This window comes from Aythya fuligula, chromosome 1, assembly GCF_009819795.1.
Source record: "Aythya fuligula isolate bAytFul2 chromosome 1, bAytFul2.pri, whole genome shotgun sequence".
Taxonomy (NCBI): Eukaryota; Metazoa; Chordata; class Aves; order Anseriformes; family Anatidae; genus Aythya; species Aythya fuligula.
Genome location: NC_045559.1, coordinates 16,475,201 through 16,493,744, shown reverse-complemented (window position 1 = coordinate 16,493,744; position 18,544 = coordinate 16,475,201). Strand labels below are relative to the sequence as shown.

The 18,544-nt window shown below is 43.2% G+C and overlaps 1 protein-coding gene across 2 annotated transcripts in view; it reads right to left on the bottom strand.

Moving 5' to 3' along the window:
* Nucleotides 1–18,544, bottom strand: part of GRAMD4 (GRAM domain containing 4) — a 78,221-nt gene that overhangs the window by 33,908 nt on the left and 25,769 nt on the right. For both annotated transcript variants that reach the window (XM_032200664.1, XM_032200671.1), the window contains exon 3: nucleotides 12,039–12,159. In XM_032200664.1, the coding sequence (XP_032056555.1) occupies nucleotides 12,039–12,159 (121 nt within the window). The remainder of the gene's footprint in view (nucleotides 1–12,038; nucleotides 12,160–18,544) is intronic.

Here is an 18,544-nt window from a genome sequence, read left to right as displayed (position 1 = left end):
TGTCCTTATCTCAGCCCTTGAGCCCCTTTCATTGTATTTTCTCCCCCTTTTCCTTTGAGGAAGAGGAGTAAGAGAGCAGTTGCAGGGGAGTTCAGCTGCCCAACTGCCCAGCAAGGTAGTTGTATTTTACCACACAACTTTATTTATTTTTGTGTTTAGTTTTATTTTACCACACAACTAAAACTGAAATTTATTTCCAAGACTATAGTATGTTACGGCATGGTACAGAAGGGAACTTGGACTGTTGCAGCAGGTATCATCATCTCCTGTAAATAAACAGACAGATGCGGACAGAAGGGCACACCTACACACTGAGCTGTTCCTAATTACGTGTCTACAAGCAATTTGAATTCCAGCAAGAAAACTGTGTTTATGATTAGCCTACCCTGCACTTTCAAGAGCTTGCCTTGTTGCATAACAGAGCATGCAGCAGCTGAGGGGAAACATCTGTTGCAATTGAAATCTATCATGATGGTATCACAAAGTTCCAAAAGGGACGTTATCCTCTCAGACCATTAAAGGAAAGAAAAACCTCTTTGTTAAGCACTTTTAAAAAAGTAAAAAAGAGGAAATGAATATGCGTTATATGTACATAAGAAAGCCACAAGTAGTGTAAATTAACCTCAGTGCCCTTGGAAGTCTGCACAGATCTTCCAGCTTCCTTAATACCGGTTGTTCTGATTACACGACATCTTGTTCTATTAAAAACAAAATCCAGAGACTCAAACACTAGGACGAGAAGAGCAAGAGATACAGAATTGCTTTACGCAAAGAGGAAGAGATAAAGGGTGCACAACAAACAAGGTTGAACTCCTATAAAAGAAAACAAAAAATACAGCACCCGATCACTGGGACTCATCAGAGCTTCGCTTTGCATGGCATTCTCTAACACCCAAGTACAAGACTTTGCAATTTAAACCCATCCCAGTTTTGGCCTTTCCCACTCTTTAAGGCAGCATTGTTGCTACTTTGGCAGCAGTGTGGGTCTGGCATCATAAAGCCTCCGTGCCTGGTTAGTTAAACACTCTAAGTTTCCTAAGCAACAGAAACCACAAAGGAGAGGGAAACAAAACAAAACAAAACAAAAACCCACTACTGTCCTTCCTTGCTCACTCCCCTAAAATAATCTACAGTGTGGCTAAACTGAACTAAATTTACAAAACAAAAAGACGCTTCTCTGGAAGAACCCACAAGAACGTTTCACCACGGAAGTCTTAACACAGTGCCTTATGTATTGAGCTTTACAGGTGTGTATCCTCCTTGACGATGAGAAAAATGTGCTCCTTGCATTTCGTCTTCAGACAGGCAGGGTAAACATAAAAGGTCAAGCTTCAGGTCCAAGAGTAATCAGCTTCTGTAATTTCCCTCTCAGGCCCATCAGTCACAGCTCCCTATCTCATGCTGGACAAGAAACATTACAAGAGGCTTAGTGCATGGCTTAACTAGACATGCAGGTGTGATCCTGCAAAAACGCTGTAAATCCTCTCTAAACAAAGTCAACTTGTATAGAAAAAGCAGGGAAATACCTGAATGCTACGGCACTTGCAAAAATCAGATTTGGAAGTCTGTAAGACTAGGCAACAATAGTGTTTAAGCTACATTAACCTGTATCTTATTGTAGTGCAAACCCTAGTAAAGTTGACCTTGTGGGAAAGACCATCATTAGCAATGTATCTCACAAGTTACCTGTATATATTTTTTATTTTAATTTTTTTTTTCCAGTTTTTCTACAGCATTTTATCCTCTATTAGTTACCACACCACTGTCACACCTGCATTCTAAGGATTTGGTCATCTACATTTAAAGATTTAACAACTCAAAAAGTTTAGTTGCTATCACCTAGCTGTTCAAAGACAAGCTACTTGGTGTTTTACCACTATGCAGTAATCATTGAATTGTATGCCATCAGCTCCTAGAACAACCGAAAAATTTCATTTTGCTCCTCAGAATACACAAGCTTGTTGTAAGAAATGTTTTGCTGAAAAGCTCAAATACTAAAATATTTAGTTCAGAGAGACCAAACAAAATCTGAGTGGTATACAGAAAAGAAAGATGCTACGATAGCCTTGGAAGGCATGACGCAGTAGGTTCCTAATTCAATACTGCATGTGCAGTAAAGCGGATGTCTCCCTTAATACGGGGATTGGAGGGGGATTAGAGAGTCTCCTAGTAGCTACTTTACATAATAGCATTCCCTTGTAGGCCTACAGGTATGGTGCAAAATGCTCCCGTAGGACAGAGTGACAAAAAATTTCTTTCGGAGCAGAGCCTAGAGATCAGGCGGTAAACTGCTGTGTACAGCTACCAAATCGGTTCACTGTTAAATCAAAGGAGACCAAGTTAAAAACTACGAATGCCAAAAATCGTACATGTATCCTGTCATATTTACATAGGGAAACACCAGTACTTAGTAAGAAAGAAATAACTCTTCTACGTGTATGTTAATTATGGCAAATCTTCCTGTAACACTCTGCACATTGCTAGAGTTCAAGGATGTTGTCTGATCGGTACTGAACACACCAAGTCCCAACCACACACCATCAAACTGGATCTCATCAGCAGTGCTGATGGAGCCAGAGTTACCTCCAACACATGAAGTTTCTCCCCTTGCCAGACTCCCTACTCCTATGCAAAGCCACTATTAAGTTTGTCCCAAGTAAGCCAACTGTACAACATTACAGACAAAATGTTAGAAGTCTGGAAATAGATATATTTTTTATCTCCATAAATATTGAAAAGCTTTTATTCTTTATCCTAAACTGCAGCAAAGAACAGTGCTGTGACACACATGGAAATGTTTCACCATGTGTCATAAAGCAAAGACACATCCAAAGAACGCTGCCTGCTGTCTGCCCAGCAGTGGTGATGGAGGAAGGACCCATCAAAAAGAAATAATTCAATAACCTCTTTTTTCTGTTTATAGTTATTTTGTAATTCATTTCTGCAGGCAAGTCCACAATTCACAGCTATAACTGGATATAGCTTAATTGCGTGCTATTTACGACCTGTTCTTTGAATTTTTGCCTCTCCTCCCCCATAAGGACATTAAGTACTTTCCACTAGTGACTTGAGACCCACAGAGACTCCAAATAACACATTAGCCTTTGATACCAGACTTCACAAGACATTTTTCTACTTCACATGAGAGATGCTTGAAAAGGGCTTACGTAGACCTCTGTTCCAGCAGCTCCTCTTTATCAGCACTTTTTTCTTCTTTAAGCCACCTCTTAATTAAGTTCATGCCCTTTCAAGCTTAGACTTCTACACGGGAAGCATGAAGCTCACCTGCTTAGGGGACCACCCTTAGCATTCTAAGGAGGAAGAACCAAAACACCTCTCCTCTCAAGCCCAAGAGGCCAGGATTACCATCTAATCTTTCCTTTGTCTTGTGGGCTTAGGCGGTCACTTGCAAAACAGATACCAGCCTTCATGTTCTTCACGGATCTTCTCCAAGAAGACGGACAAGGAGTGGTCTGGAAAGTCATCTCAGCAGACAGAGCAGCAACGGTGGGAATAGGGTGGAAGATGCAGCATGTGGTGTTATCACAGCTTTACAAATTCCTTCCTACTATAAAAATGTCAGGTACTATAAGCACGATGATTCAGTACAATACCGTAAGCTGACTGCATTTAAAGCACAAGAAGAGTTCTTCATGCCATTTTTTGCAGCTAAGAATAGTGTCCTGTAAAGGTGGAAATCCAAATTATTCTGACTTTTAAGTCCCACAGTCTTTTTTCTTTATTATTATTATTACTATTTTCACTGTTATCTCTGCACACTAACAGGCTAAAGCCAACCTATCTCCTCCTTTAGATTTATCTTTATTTTTCTATTCCCTTTAATTCAGAAAAAGACACAGCTGAACTTAGTAAGATATAGTTATGAGTTTCAGCATCACTGATCCCTCTTTTGCCAAGTGCTTCCTCCAAATTTGTTTTGGTAGTTATGATGTATGAGGGCTAATACCATATAACGCCATTTAATTGTATATAAGTAGGAGGAAGGGGGTTTATGTTCTGTTAAACTGAAGGAGAAACTCTCAGACTTTGGCTAACTCAGAGTCTTCTTTATGGCAACTCAGGCACAGAGATGATGGCTATTTTTTCCCTATTTATCTTGCCACAAATATTTCGTAAAGCAATATTAAGCAGATCCTGTCATACAAGCTGCACATTTAAACAGCTGTATCGACTGAAATTGAAGAGCTACTTAGCCCAGCATCCTGGTTTGATGATGGTGAGGAAGAGGTGCTCTTCCACGGGCATGAGAAGAGAGATTTGCAGCAGTCTCTTCCCATCCTCACCTACCTGCAAGTTGAGGGAATCCCTCTGCCAGGGGTGCCACCGCTCTTCTGAGGAGGAGTGGAAGTGCAGCCAACATTACAGCATCAGAAAGAGCACTATACAAAACCTACTCCCGGTAAGTTGCAACTACAGTTTCCTCTAAAAGCACAGTTTAAGGTGTCAGTGGAAGCATTATTTAGGCCAAGAGAAGCCATTTCAGGGCTCAGATTCACCTATGCAACCTTCAGCAGTTGGTGTTACAACGAAAACCTCCACAGCAAAAGTGAAGTTTCGTTTTGTCTTACTTATTCAGCGTTGAGGAGTTGCAGGTGAGCAAAGAAACCCTCATATGGATAACGTCAAATCACCAGTAAATGCAAAAACCAACCAACCAAAAATCCCCACCTTGCACGATCTACTACTGTACAAGGATCAAAATGCATTCGCCACACATTCGACTGCTTTTCAAGATCTCTCATTCCTCCTGCCTCAGAAACTTCTTTTCATATTGTTCTAAAAGACTTACCCTGAAGTATTTTATCTGCAGCTGATCTTTGCTCAACTACATTATCTGAGAAGCATAGAAGAAAATAATGATACAGAGAATTGAATATATATATTTTTTAATCCAACCAACCAATGCATGGGGACAAAAAGTAGGATATTCAAATGCTAATAAGATAAAGGGAAAAAAAGAGTCAGCAAAGCTGGAAGACTAAAGGCATAGCTTCATCTTATTCCTTTTGAAAATATCTTGCTTTGTCAACTCAATGCTTTTCCTTTGTGGTCAGATCTCATTTGCTTGCAAGATTCCTTCACACAGAAAGACAGGGGAAAAGATTTTCTAATGGGAATATAGCTGCTACGCAAAGCCAGAAAAGCAGACAGGATGCATTAAAGATGAACTACATCTATCTAGTGCATATCCTCTTCTCCTTCCTACTGCATTTTATACAGGCATTTTGGTAGTGTGGAGAAATGAAATAGTCACAGATTAAGAAAAAAGAAGCACAGACAGACATTTTCACCATAACCTTTCTCCAGCTCAGTCTGGTGTACCTGCACACATCAAACCGAAGTGACCCATCACTTTCAGAAATAGTGATGCTAATTCTCTTTAAGAAAACCTAACACAAGTTTGGCAGATAAGCAATCCTCCTTTCTCCTTTCTATTTTTTTTGTTTGTTTGTTTTCCTGTCATTCTGTTGTGCCTCTGCTTTTCCAAAGGCAGAGTTCCTGCTCCAGTACTTGCAATGAGCATAGCTTTTGGGGACCAGTTTTGGAGTCTCTTAGCACACGCCTCCAGGAGCTCAGACGGGGAGCAGCACGGCCTCCCTCTGCGCTGGTAGGAAATAAGCCAACGCTGATGCAGAAGCAGCAGCAGGGGGGCAGAGCCTGAACTATCAGCCTGCTGCTCAACTGTACAACATTCCTCACCTCGACAGCAGAGTTTTATGTAAAGCATCCCTGTTTCACGTGATCAGGAAGCCTAATTCTAAAAGGGCTTCTTATCTGACAAGATCTTCTCCTGTGCAAACCGGTCCAGCCTACTCCCTCACCATTCCTCTTGCATCCCACTTCGAGTGGGTGAGGTTAGAAAGAACTCGGTTGTCATTACTACGGCATGTACTGAGTAATTATGCTAACAAGTGATTAGTTACTTTACATTTACATGCAGTGTTTTCAATAGAGCACCATTATGTTATTATAGACAAAGAAGAGACAGGATCATTTCACCTTTATTATGGATTTCAACTTTTAAAAGTTTCCTGAAAATATGCCAGCTACCTTAAAAATCAACAGCTTACTGAGACAGACTCCCCTCTCAAAACACAAAGTGTGAAGCTCTCTATTGCTAGATACACTTTTGTCAGCTGAAAAGTCATGAGAACTACTGCTGCTCTATGGATTTTCAGAAATTTCAGAAAATAAAAATGTCACCAGAGTTGCGGATCCATCTAAAATGAAGGGAGCTGTGAAAAATGTTGTCGCTGGTGCAGGAACTGTTTTCACTCCTTGTTTTTGGCAGAAGCAGCGAAACAGGCTATAAACATTTCAACGCCTCGCTCAGAAATAGCAGCAGACTCTTCCAAGACTTTTGTGTTACTAAGCCGAGCAGGGAAGGGCAGGTTCTGCATGGAGCTCCCAAAATCTTTGGCCTGGTTATACAAAAGGGGCAGGCACAGCAGTGCTGCCCCTGTCTGAGCTTGCAACCAACTCTAGCCCTGCAATTCACAAAGCCAAGCCAGGAACCCAAAAACAGCAGGAGGAAGGAGCACGCTGTGCCTACGTGATGCAACGTGTAGGTGGCACCTGTAAGAGCCAGTGCAGGAACAAGTTTTGGAAGCAGAAACAACCCACCTGTGTCAGCACAGTGATTAATGGGCCCCACAAAGGCAGTGTGTGATCCTCCTGGGTTGGGCCCTCCAGGCTCTGTCACCTTCCTGCATCTTCTATAGGCACGTGTGGGGCAGTGACGCGGGGAGGTTGCACAAGGTGGCCCTGGAACAGGGCTAGCCCAGGACTCCATCCTGCTGCCGGCGCTGGGCTGGACTCCCTTTCCTTCCTTCCCCTGAGCTTAGCAAGCCTGGGCTTTTGAAGCCAAGCTGAGAGCAAGCAAGATCCTCTACCTGCTAGACACAGTCCTTACAGACAAGAAATGGAGGCCTGAATCCTCCTGAGTCTGCACTGAAGTCTCTAAAGCCCCAGACTTGTGGCCCAGCCTGCTCACAATTTCTTCTTCCGACAACGTTTGTAGGAAAAAGAAGCCAGAGTTTTGGAGGGCTTTTTTTCTCCAGGAAATGTTAGACATGAACTCAACACACATGGTGAGTTATGCAAGCATCTCTGGGTATAAGCAAAAGCTTTCTGACACGTTTTAAGAAACCTTCCACAGATTTACGAGAAGCCAGTCCTAGAAAATCATCTGAACATTGCTTTTTTTTTTTTTTTTTTTTTTTTTTTAATACAGAAGAAAGCAAGAGCAGCTCTAGTGAGCAGACAGCTCTGCTGCAGAGCCCGGACTCATTTCTTTTTCCTTGTTGCTTCTCTGGGTGCCCAGGGAAGAAGTTCAAGAAGATTCCCCACAAGTCCTCGTATGCAAACTACAGATATCACCAGAGAAACTTCACAGGCTCGAGGGACATGTGCAGATCTTCCAGGAACACCCCTATCAGCACCTGGGAGCCCAGGGTGTGAAGCTGAAAGAGACAAGGCTTAGGGGAAGGTGCAGAGCATGCGATACACCCTCGGTGTTCGCTAGCACCAGCTTCAGAAGCCCGTGCTGCATTATCAGCTTTCAGTCTACTCCTAGATTTGTGAACCAAAGGTGACTGTAGGCTGCTGAGTCAGTAAGAGGACAGCAGAAATGATGCACTGAAACTGTTCCTCTGCCCTTATCCAGCTCTGCTGCTGCAGCAGGTATTTGACTCTCACATCAGGAGCAGTCACACCAAGGGCACACCGACACAGTCTGTAACAGGACTCTGACTTCATTTTACAGTCAAATGTGTTTGTTGCATACAATTATTATGGCTGTTCCAGGAGCCATCAGCATTTCTGTGCAGAGCAGGACTTCTTAGTGGAGTTTATTTGCTGGTCACTCACCAGTACCACACACACCGCCCCTAAGCTGGCCACTTTCTAACATCCCAGATCTGCCTGAAGACCACACGTGAGTTTCTGGAGCTCTCCTTCCATTCTGCTAATTTGTTCTTCTTAAAAACCATCCCTGGGTCACTTACACCAAAACAGCAGAAGTCAGAGAAAATAACCGTTAGCAGTAACTAATACTAAATATACATGGTTTAAAAAGGCATGTGAGAATCAAGAGTGAAGGAAAGGGAGGGAAGTTCAGCAGGAATTTTAATAGGAAAGAAGCATTTTTAATGCAGTTTTTTAACACTGTTATGAAAATCATAACCAAACCCAGTAGGATTCGTTTGTTTGTTTGTTTTATGTCCCGAGGGACTCCTGCCCCAGCCTGTGGAACAGAGGGGAATGCAAAACCCTCGTGGGAGAGGATTTTATTTCCTCCCCAAGCCTTTCATCCTCATGCAGGGCTTCTGCAGTTTATCGGTTCCTGACTCACCCTCTTCCCTAAGCCACCTGGGTTGTTTACGCTTGCTTGCTGCCACCTCCTCTTCCCTGAGCTGCTAAGATTAGCATTGCAAAAGGTTTGAGCATCCCTGAGTGAGAATTAGGTAACAGTAGGAGCCATAGGATGCATGCAGGCCCACAAAACATGCCTCTAGCACCAGCACCACAGTGCTGGTACCAGCTGCAGAACTGCCCTCCGTAACCAGGCACAGACAGCAGCAGAAGAAAAGCAGAGGATTTCCCTCAGTGAGGTGCAAACATAAAGATACCGCCCATCGTTTTGTCTTCCAAATGCAAGAGCAGCAAGTGAGCTGTCATTTCTTGTTTAGATACAGCCAGGTTTTGAAATGGAAGCACTACAAGTTATCTGTCATAGCGTGCCGTACATCATAAGAGGTGTTCAACCATTTGTTCGTCTGTATTAAGTGATGTATGGCTCAAGAAAATAAATATAGACCATGATACTATATATATATTATATTTACTGTATATACATATATACTATAGACCAAACCTGACCCTCAGCAAGCACCCAGGTAGCGTTGGTAGGCACCAAAACATGGCTGTAGTAACACAGCCCTTTACAAATGTATAATTATGACGGTGGCAGCCCCAAACCAGTTTTTTTTCTTCCACTTCCATTGGTGTTTCCAGCAGACGAAGCTTTTTGCTCTTTTCATTCAGCAGGCATTTTGGCATTGTTCTGCAGGAATGAATCACTGAGTCATCCGCTCCACGCTGCAGCCTCGCTCGCCCCAAAACGCCTGCTGTCATCATTCCTGGAACAAGGCTCAGAAGGCCCCGCTGGATTAACAGACAGACTGAGAACATTCCTGCACAGACAGGAAAATCAACTTCAGCCCTTTTGCCTGCAAGCATCAAGATGATCCTTCCCTTGTTTAAGATGTCATTATCTAAGATCCCTTCCTCCTCGTGCCTCATCCGCTTGTCAGCCCGGAGATTAAAATCCTCACGTTTCCAGCCACATTTTGCTTGCATTTACAGCAATGCAACATGCTAATAAATTAATAAATAATCCTCTCCTGCTCCACCTCCCTGGATTTTTATATTGCCATTAAGGAAGGGATTCATCTGGCATCTTAGATGAAGACATCCTCCATTTAAACAAGTGTGCGTGTGTGTGCCGAGTATTTTCTTTAGATTTCCTCTCTGGCTTTTAGAGGCTCCAGCTAGGACTGGATGTGTTTCACTGAAAACATTTCTGAGCCAACCTGCACTTTTTACTTGTACCTTTTTATGAGTGAATGGAGTTTAGAGCAGACCAGCAGCTTGCTTCTCCCTGAGCCAGACACTTGCAACTATGCCATAATACCAAGCTGGAGCTGTACTGTGCACAATACACATCCTGTGCAGTGAAGAATATACCTAACGGGTGGAAATGGAATATGAGGAAATGTCAAACTGTTTAGGTAAAAATATAGTTCTAGAAAAGTGTCCTCAAGGTGTTCCGTATTAAAAATATAGTAGTAGTATGCAAATATGGCTGAGTTAATCGCTTTCTTAAAAAAACTTCTATTGAAGCAGCATGATTAGAAAAGAAGCAGGCTTCCTTCCACGGGCAAATTAAAGCAAACAAACTGCACATTTCAAGAATGTTTTTCTGCTCACTGTCAGTTCAGTTTTGGGAAGAAAAAAATATGATGAAGCATTTCTAGTACCCAAAAGAAAACACACTAACCTCATAGAAAAGAAGGAAGAGATTAACAAATACAGGAACCATATCCAAAAAAAGTCGGCTCCTACTTCATTCCAACTGGCAAACACCAGTTATGCATTTCAGCCCAAAATTTTGAGAGGGGTAGGAGTAAGAAATGAGCTTTACTGTGGTTATTCCTCGACCAGCTGACCCTTCTGTCTTGTTTTTCTGTACAGAGCTGCAACCAATTTGCCAGGACAAGACTAAGTGCAGCTAAAGCAAATTTAAGGTTTCAGTGAAGAGCTCTTGACCCAGCACTAAGGGCTGGAGGGAGACTGACTGCCACCAGAACTACCCCCGTTGGCCTGAACCTCCAAACATCTGATGGAAGTCCACATGAAACAGTGAGCTTCATTACCTTGGAGGATGTTATAAACATCTCTGCAAAAGGAAAGCATTCAGCTAGAAATGTTGAAGTGGTTGATCAGAAGGTTTTCAGACTACAGCATGAACCTGAAGAGTGAAAATATTCGCAAAACCGTGTGCCCTACACAGTCACTGTAACCACAAACTAAAGATTGCAAATGGATTCACCAGCTATGGAAATGTTTGGTGACCGTACAATGGTTTAGTAGCAATATGTAGATCCTACTTCAAACCAGAAATCCGTTCTGGGCAGTCCCACCATTTCTCTTGCACACCAGATTACATTAAGAAATCAGACAGGTCCCATATAGTTTAAAGAACAATTTGTTAACAGCAGCTTAAGCAATACATCTTCAGGAACATAGGAAGTATGAGGTAACTTTGCACTGCACAGACAAATGAGAACTGAAATAAATCATGAAAGCAACAAGCCAATTCCGAGCTTTCAGTTTTTGATTGATACACCAATCATGATATCTCTTGCAGGTATCAGTGGAAACTGGTATCAGCTCACTATAAATTCTTGTCCAGCTTTCTTTATCACACCTCCCTCTCGCACTCAGGGGAATAAAACATCAAAGAAATATTGTCAAAGGATAAACAAGTCACAGAAAATTAATTCCAAGTCCTTGAGAACATGCTGAAGGTAAACTACAAGTCTTGAATTATTGTGAGATTATAATCTAGTTATTGAATAGAATCTATAACCTTGTCATTTTTACCTTCAGAAAACATTTAACAAGCCTTGAGCCCACAGAAACAGCCTTCCTAATCTGAAGTTCAAAAATTATCCATTAAAGTCACCATCTGGGGAAGCAATTGAGCAAGATCTCTACTTAGAGATCTCTGCTTCCATCAACTTAAAGGAATGCTCATCTTCCTTTTTTTGTTGTTGTTTTAACTACCAAAGTCAGGATTTGTTGAAATATAATCCCAAAAGTCCCCAAAACCCCAAAAAGGTGCCTCTACCTGTGCATGAGAACTTTATCATATATACACCAATATACACACACGCATTCATACACATACATATACAACCAAACACGTAACACAAAGTCTACAAATACTTTCGTTTTATTTATTTATTTTAATACCAGAAATACTTACCAATATTCCATACATTACTAAAGAAATGTGTTTTATGCTACTTTAATTGTCGAAACAGCTTACAAGGGAATGCATTGGTTGTCCCTTCAGAAGTCTTATCTCTTGCAGCTATGACTAGACAAAGCACACCTACTGCAATCACCAATAATGCTGAGTTAATTCTAAGATAACCTGAAGCTGCCAACAGTGAGACTCCACATAAGCAGCTTTTGTCATGCCGTGATGTATGCTGAGAGGAATGCAATGAGGAAAAAAATATTTAAATGACCTGGTAACCTTGGGAATGCTGAGTTCTTCCTACAGAAGTGTCTGCCCATGCATTATCCACGCATCAACACATCACGAAATTCCAATGCCTGCTTTTGCAGCTTTGGAGAACCTACACCAATACACCAAGCATTTTTTTTTTTTTTTTTCCAGCAGGCCTAAGCCACTCATTTCCACGGAACATTAATTTTATACTTACGCAAAAAGTGTTTTTCCAGTAAGGCTATTTCCAGGTGACCTTTGATCTCATTCAGTCTGTCAGACTCCGTTCTGTTAAAATCCTGGACTCCTGAAGCCATGATGATGGTCCCTGGACCAGCCTATAAGACAGGCAGAACACAGTGACAGCTCAGAGGCACATTTTTGGGTCGTTTAAATATATCAACTTACTTCTGGGGCAGTAAACAGACGGCCATGGGAGAAACATGCAAGTATCAACAAGTCAGCATGCCTCTTATTCAGTGTCAAACTACCAAAATGAGTGGAAACTAATGCAGTGCACAGCATCTCTCCCATGCAGATTTACAGATGGCACTTATGTAACCTCAGGGAGTTAGAGAAAACAGACTTTTTTTGGCCCCCTTACCAGTTCTGCTGCGTCATCATGTATCTTTTCTTCACCTGGTTTAAAAAGGTGTATTTATAATATTCCTCTCCTCTTCTCATTCAGTGAAGGGTGAATGCAACACACCTTACACATAATATGGTGAAGCTAGCAGGAGAAATAGTTTTCTAGATGCTCACTGAGTTATTAGGAAGCACATGCTGTATTCTGCAATAACATTTATGCAATGTGTAACTGTGCAGACTGCAGCCTCTCTGCAAGCAGGGGCCCAGTCCCCCTCCTCCAGCACCGCCCGCTTACTGCTGAGGGATGTGGTTGGTGCCCAAAAGACCTTCCAGGAGGACCACAAGAGGGGGAAGTCAGGAGACTGTGACCTGCCAGCTTTACTGCTGTCACCAACAGCCCCCCCAGCGCTGGAAATAGTGCCCAGTACAAGAATTAAAGAGCAACGTGATCAGTTCAGAAGAACAGCAGTGACAACTGCCACCTCCACAAAGCCAGAGAGGAAAAAAAATGAGCCCACGCAGCAGAAGGCAGGTGATGCTGCCCATTTCTCCTAAAGTGAGCATTTTCAAAAGGCAGGGGAAGGGGTGGGTGAGGGCACCTCCTCGCCAGTGCAGGCTCAGGCCCCGTGTGTGGTTCCCCCGGCCCTAAATCCATCAGTGAGGATTACAGGAGCTTCTCCAACAGCTTACCCCCCAAGCTGAAGCACTAGATTACAGGAACCCACATCCTGAAAAGGATTTTAAGACAAAAATATATTTATCTTAAGCATTTCCCCACCCCCTGTTTATCTCTGAAGACATACAGAGACTGGACTGCTCTCCGCAGTTGGTTACATACATTTAACCACGACGGTTTAATTACATCCTTACATAAACTCAGCTAATTTACAAGAAAGTTAATTAAAATACATTTTCTAGGTTTCGGGGAAGATGCACAGAGTTATTTCACTCTGAGATGGGCTGCATTTCAGAAACCCAGCAAGGAGAATCACAGAACCACAGAACCATCTAGGTTGGAAGAGACCTGGAAGGTCACCGAGTCCAGCCTCTGACCTGACACTAACCAGTCCTCCACTAAGCCCTGTCACTGAGCTCAACATCTAAACATCTTTTAAAGCCCTCCAGGGATGGTGACTCAACCACTTCCCTGGGCAGCCCATTCAAATGCCTCACAACCCTTTCTGTAAAGAATTTCTTCCTAATATCCAACCTAAACCTCCCCTGGCGCAACTTTAGCCCATTCCCCCTCGTCCTGTCTGATTCTTCCATGATGCTAAATCTAATTAGAGCCCCAGATTCCTCAGCTGAACCTTTCAGGAAGCAGGAAAAGGAAAAAAGTGCACAAAACACTGGGAACATGCCGATTAAGGTAAAAAGGGTTCATTTGGAAAGTCTACAGACATGTAGATTTGCTAAAGGGTTAGACCCAAGAACTCTGACATTAGTTAATGGGTTAAAAATCAGCAGGTACGTGTAATTAAACTAACCCAAAATGTTCACACTGACCCTCTAAGTTAGGGAAAAAATAACAAGACAAGTTAAAACCTAGGGCTGCTTGCGGAGAATGCTAGGAGCAAGATCAGACAATTGCTTTCTAATAATGAAATGGTTTAACCAGAATAGGAAGATTTACAGCAAGACAAGTTTGGTGGCAAACAGAGCCCTCTTTCCAAAATCAGTGACACCACGAGGTACTAACGAATACAATCTAGCAGTGCTCAGAAACCTGAGCATTTACAAGGGAGGGATATGGGAGATATTTAAGCAGATGGTTCCTCTGTCACACGTTTCTCTCCACACCAACACACCTTGCTCTGTCAAGAGGCGTTAATGGGATAGAAAGATAAGAAAGGAGGCTGTCACATTCACCTGAGGTCAGCCGCCTGCCCCTGCAGTAAAAAACTCCCCACCTCTGCATGGAGCAGGCATAACTGCCTCCACTCACGGGTTAACAAAAATGTCCCTGTAATGCCAGTGTTAACTGGTAATAACGTTGCTTTCTTCTACTGCCTTTGTAGGATAGTGCAGACTTGGATTGGGTTAACTAAACTTCACCGTACAGGTGCCCTTTCGTGCTTCTGCATGACTCAGTAAAAGCCTTCAAGCCTTCCACAGATTTCTGCTTTCCCACCCCCTTCTGCCTTCCCAGCTTGGGCAGTATCTGACACCAGAGCCCCCTCAAAATGTTGGCAGTCACTATTATTTAGCGAGGAGGGCTTCACAGCGCCTGGGAGGACAGCAAAATGCCACAGAGTCAGGCAGGAAGAGCTGCAGTCAGAGGGGTTAAAGGCAGATTTCTGGTGACGACAGCGTGCCTGCAACCCGCTGTCAGAGCTCTGAGTTCCTGCTCCAAGCCACACACAGCTCCGGATCTGAAAAACCGCACCTCATCGACCCACAGATGCATTTTTACAGCCATCACCAGTCTGGGCTTTTTGTGACGGCACCTCTGGACCTTTGCCTTCCCCACGCACGTCCCCCTCCATCCTGCCAGCCCTGGCGTTTTGCTTTGTGCACTGAGCTCCGAGAGCACCCTCACCACGCGCCTGGAGCGAGGCTCTGAGTAACTTCTCCACCGAGCAAATACGGATCTGTCTGCCCCGTCTGCAGGGCGGCACGTTTCAGCATTACGTGGAAATGCAACTGCCCGACCCTTTCGGAGAGAGATGATTTTCCTCTAGGACTACCTAACAAGATGCCAGTCTCATTTCCAGGTTTGCAATTAACCTGCTAGAAGAAAGGAGCAATTCCCAAACGAAGCAAAGGCTGGTGCAGCACAGGAGGGGCATTTTAGATGCAATTTGTCCAAGGCAATGGTTGCTGGACCTAGGGAGACTCCAGCTCAGTCATAACATCCTCCCCTTGACTCCTCTCCCCCAGGAAAACCCTCACGTTACATGAAGAGGGCCCACGGTGCGTTCAACTCCTGGATTACTTTCCTTGTATATCCACATGCTACGAAATTCAATGCCCTGGGTTTCTCATTCTGACATTGCACATGGAGTCTTCTCATTAAGAGGGGTTCACCGTGTACCTGGTGTAAGGAAAGGAGAGACACCCAGCCAGACTGCTCAGGAACAAGAAAGCATCTGTGTGAACTGTTATTCCTTCATAGCTATTCTGTGAAGCACACCCCTACTGGGTAGCTCCCAGAGCACTGCCATATTTTGCATAAATTTTAAAAGAAAAAAAGACAAATCTAGTGTTAGCCCGGTTTAGAGACTTTTAATATCCTAACCGTAATGTTTGCATCATTCTCTGTATTTTCATATCGTTGTAAATGAGGCAACCGATACAAAAGCGTTTGAGTTTTCAATTGTTGTGTTTCAGGAAAAGCCAATCTGTACTGGAACAGCAATTAAATTAATGTTTTCTGTGCCATAATAATTCACATTTAATCCTAGTGCACTGCCAGGGAACTTGCCTAAGTAGATTAGACTGCTTTCAGCACAATATGCCAGGTACAAGAGAGCTTCAATTTGTAATTCTCGCTGCAAGTTTAGTGCAGAACCTCCCTGGGCTGAAACACAAATTTGTTCTTTCTCCCTTTTGCCCAGGGGGACGTGATCCTCCACTGCAGCAAGTTCGCTGCACGCAGTACCGGGTGTTTTCTCCTCCTTATAAAAATGGAACACTTTTCACTTTAACAGGACAGAAATTCATCTATAGCACGAAACGATGAGACAGCTCCAGAAGAGGCAAGGCAAGCCAGAGCTGGCAAATACGAGGAAGGGCTGGGATTTTCAGGGTACAGCCCCACTCCCTGAACATTTGCAGTGTTTTAAAGCTTTTTTAGGTGCTGCCAAATCCAAGAACTGGGATTAACAGAAAGGAGCCCATGTTACACCTACAGAATAGAAAACTGTGACAGCACTGAATTCATGGGACTTTCATTAATCGAGCAATGTGAATTATTCACATAATTCACAACTTATGTTAACTTCCAACATCACAACATGACCAATGCTAATACATTCACTACAAGGAAGCTGGAATGGACCAGGTTTCCCACTCCACTTATTCCTTTGATAGTGGTGTTTTGACAAAACAATGCCAAAATAACAGCTGCACATGGTGCTGAAGGCCCAACATCTACAAAAATCTACTGCTAAAGTGGGAAGAAGGAAAAATCTGGGAAGCTGCTGACCTGAAAGATGCTTAGGAAAGAGTTAACTTATTAACCAAGACAGCTGTCTGGGCTATGATTTGATCACAGTATCCAGGTACCCACTGAAACCCTAGAAATTATCTGTTATCCCAGAAATAGCAGGTAGTAAGGGCACTTAAATAAGAGACAGGAGAAGTACCCACACAAGGAAATGGACAGCCTGTAGTTGAGAGCAAGCTAGCTCAAATTAAGGGCAAAACACATTTTGAACAGAGCCTCAGAACAGAATTCAAAGAGAAATAACAAATCTTCAAACTCCAGGGCTCTCCTAGCAGCAACCAGCTGTTCTTATGGAGCTGCTGCTTTACCCAAACACCCGTTTGGATGCTTATTCTAGAACTACCTAGGTAAAGCTCACAGTTGTAAGACAGAGAGTAAGATTCCCTTATCTGAGCATCCTTTCTGTCTGTTCAGAGGACGGAAATTCTGCACGTGCTACTTCTGTAAGATGTGAAGTGCTGGGTCTAGCTCCCACTGCTGTGTTTGTGGCTTGTGCCTGAACTCTCACCCAAGTCCCTGGAGCTATATCCCAGAGGATGCTTTTCTTTGCAGACAGATCTCTGCAGCTACAAGCTTTTACGACAAGGCATTTTCCTCTAAAACCTCCACTTGTGGCAACTTTTTGCATATGCTTGACAAGTTCAGACACATCCATAAAGAAGAGGCAGCTAATCTGCACATTTCTAACGCGCCCTCTGTACCCCTGAGGCACGGCACAGAAGGGCCTTTCATTCGTGTGACTGTGCTGCACTGTTCTAATAGACCAAGATCTTCCTTTAATGGCTCTGTAACGATTAATACACCAGACTCAAAATTAAAAAAAAAAAAAAAAAAAAAGTAGAGGGGGCAGAGATGAAGCCTTTGACAAGAGAATGGCTGACAGAGGAGTCAATGACATCAGGGTACTGAAGATGCAGATAAGAGGACTGGGACTCAAATTGTGCACGCCTGTGCTCTTTTCTAAGCCACTAATCTTGCTCTCCTAAGCCCACCAGTTCTGAACGCAGATTTTCAGAGAAGCAGTGAAGCAAGAGAAGTGAAAATACAGCACCGGCTCGCACGTATATGAGAAGACATATGGCCTAGCTTCCATTTATGCACGAGACTTGCACTGACTTCTGCATGCTTTGAACAACTCCCTGAAGTATTCAGCAGGGAGAAATCAACACAACTGGGTCTTTTCATGGCCCCTCTCCCAGACAGCATAATCACAGTATAATGCCATGCTGCTTTCAAAGCCTGTGAAAGACAACAACCCTGTATAAGCAATTTAAGGTTTGAGTTTTAGTCGCTGAATTAAAAATAATTCAGGCAGAACTCAAGAATCTGATGGCAGTAGGAAACAGAAATAATTAAGGATCCCTCTGTACACCCAGTCTCAGACACTGCCTTAATATTGACTTAAACATACAAGAATTAATTTTGTTGCTTCGATCACTTCTGCAGCACAGAGGATTATTTCTTCACCCTTCATTTTACGGATGGGCAGCAGCACTTGGGGGACAGACAGATGCCTGCCAGAGCCAAGTGCTAATCCCCCAAACTTCCCGTGTGAAACCTATCCCTTATACTCCAGATCTCTTTCCTCATACACGTTTGCTTGTTTAGCCAGTGTTTGTAGCACAGCTGCTGCTCTTACCCAGGTCCAGCATCACACTGGCTTTGGAACTCACTAACTCCATGAGCAGGGCAAAATAACAAGTTTGATACTGTTCCTGCTTTCCCCTCCCCTATCCCTCTGTTTTTAAATAACTGTGCTCAGCTGTATCCCACAGAGATAGATCAGGACAGCCTGCTTAATCAGCCAGAGAGCAACACGGGTCTCTTCAGATTGTTTTCTCCAATTGTTCAGCTCTGTGTGCTGAGAAAGTAGAGACCACAACAACCACAGCTGTGAGGCTCTATCACTAGCCAAAAATGTAGGTTTAGTACATGATTCCTTGGGCCATACCACCTTGCATCTACTG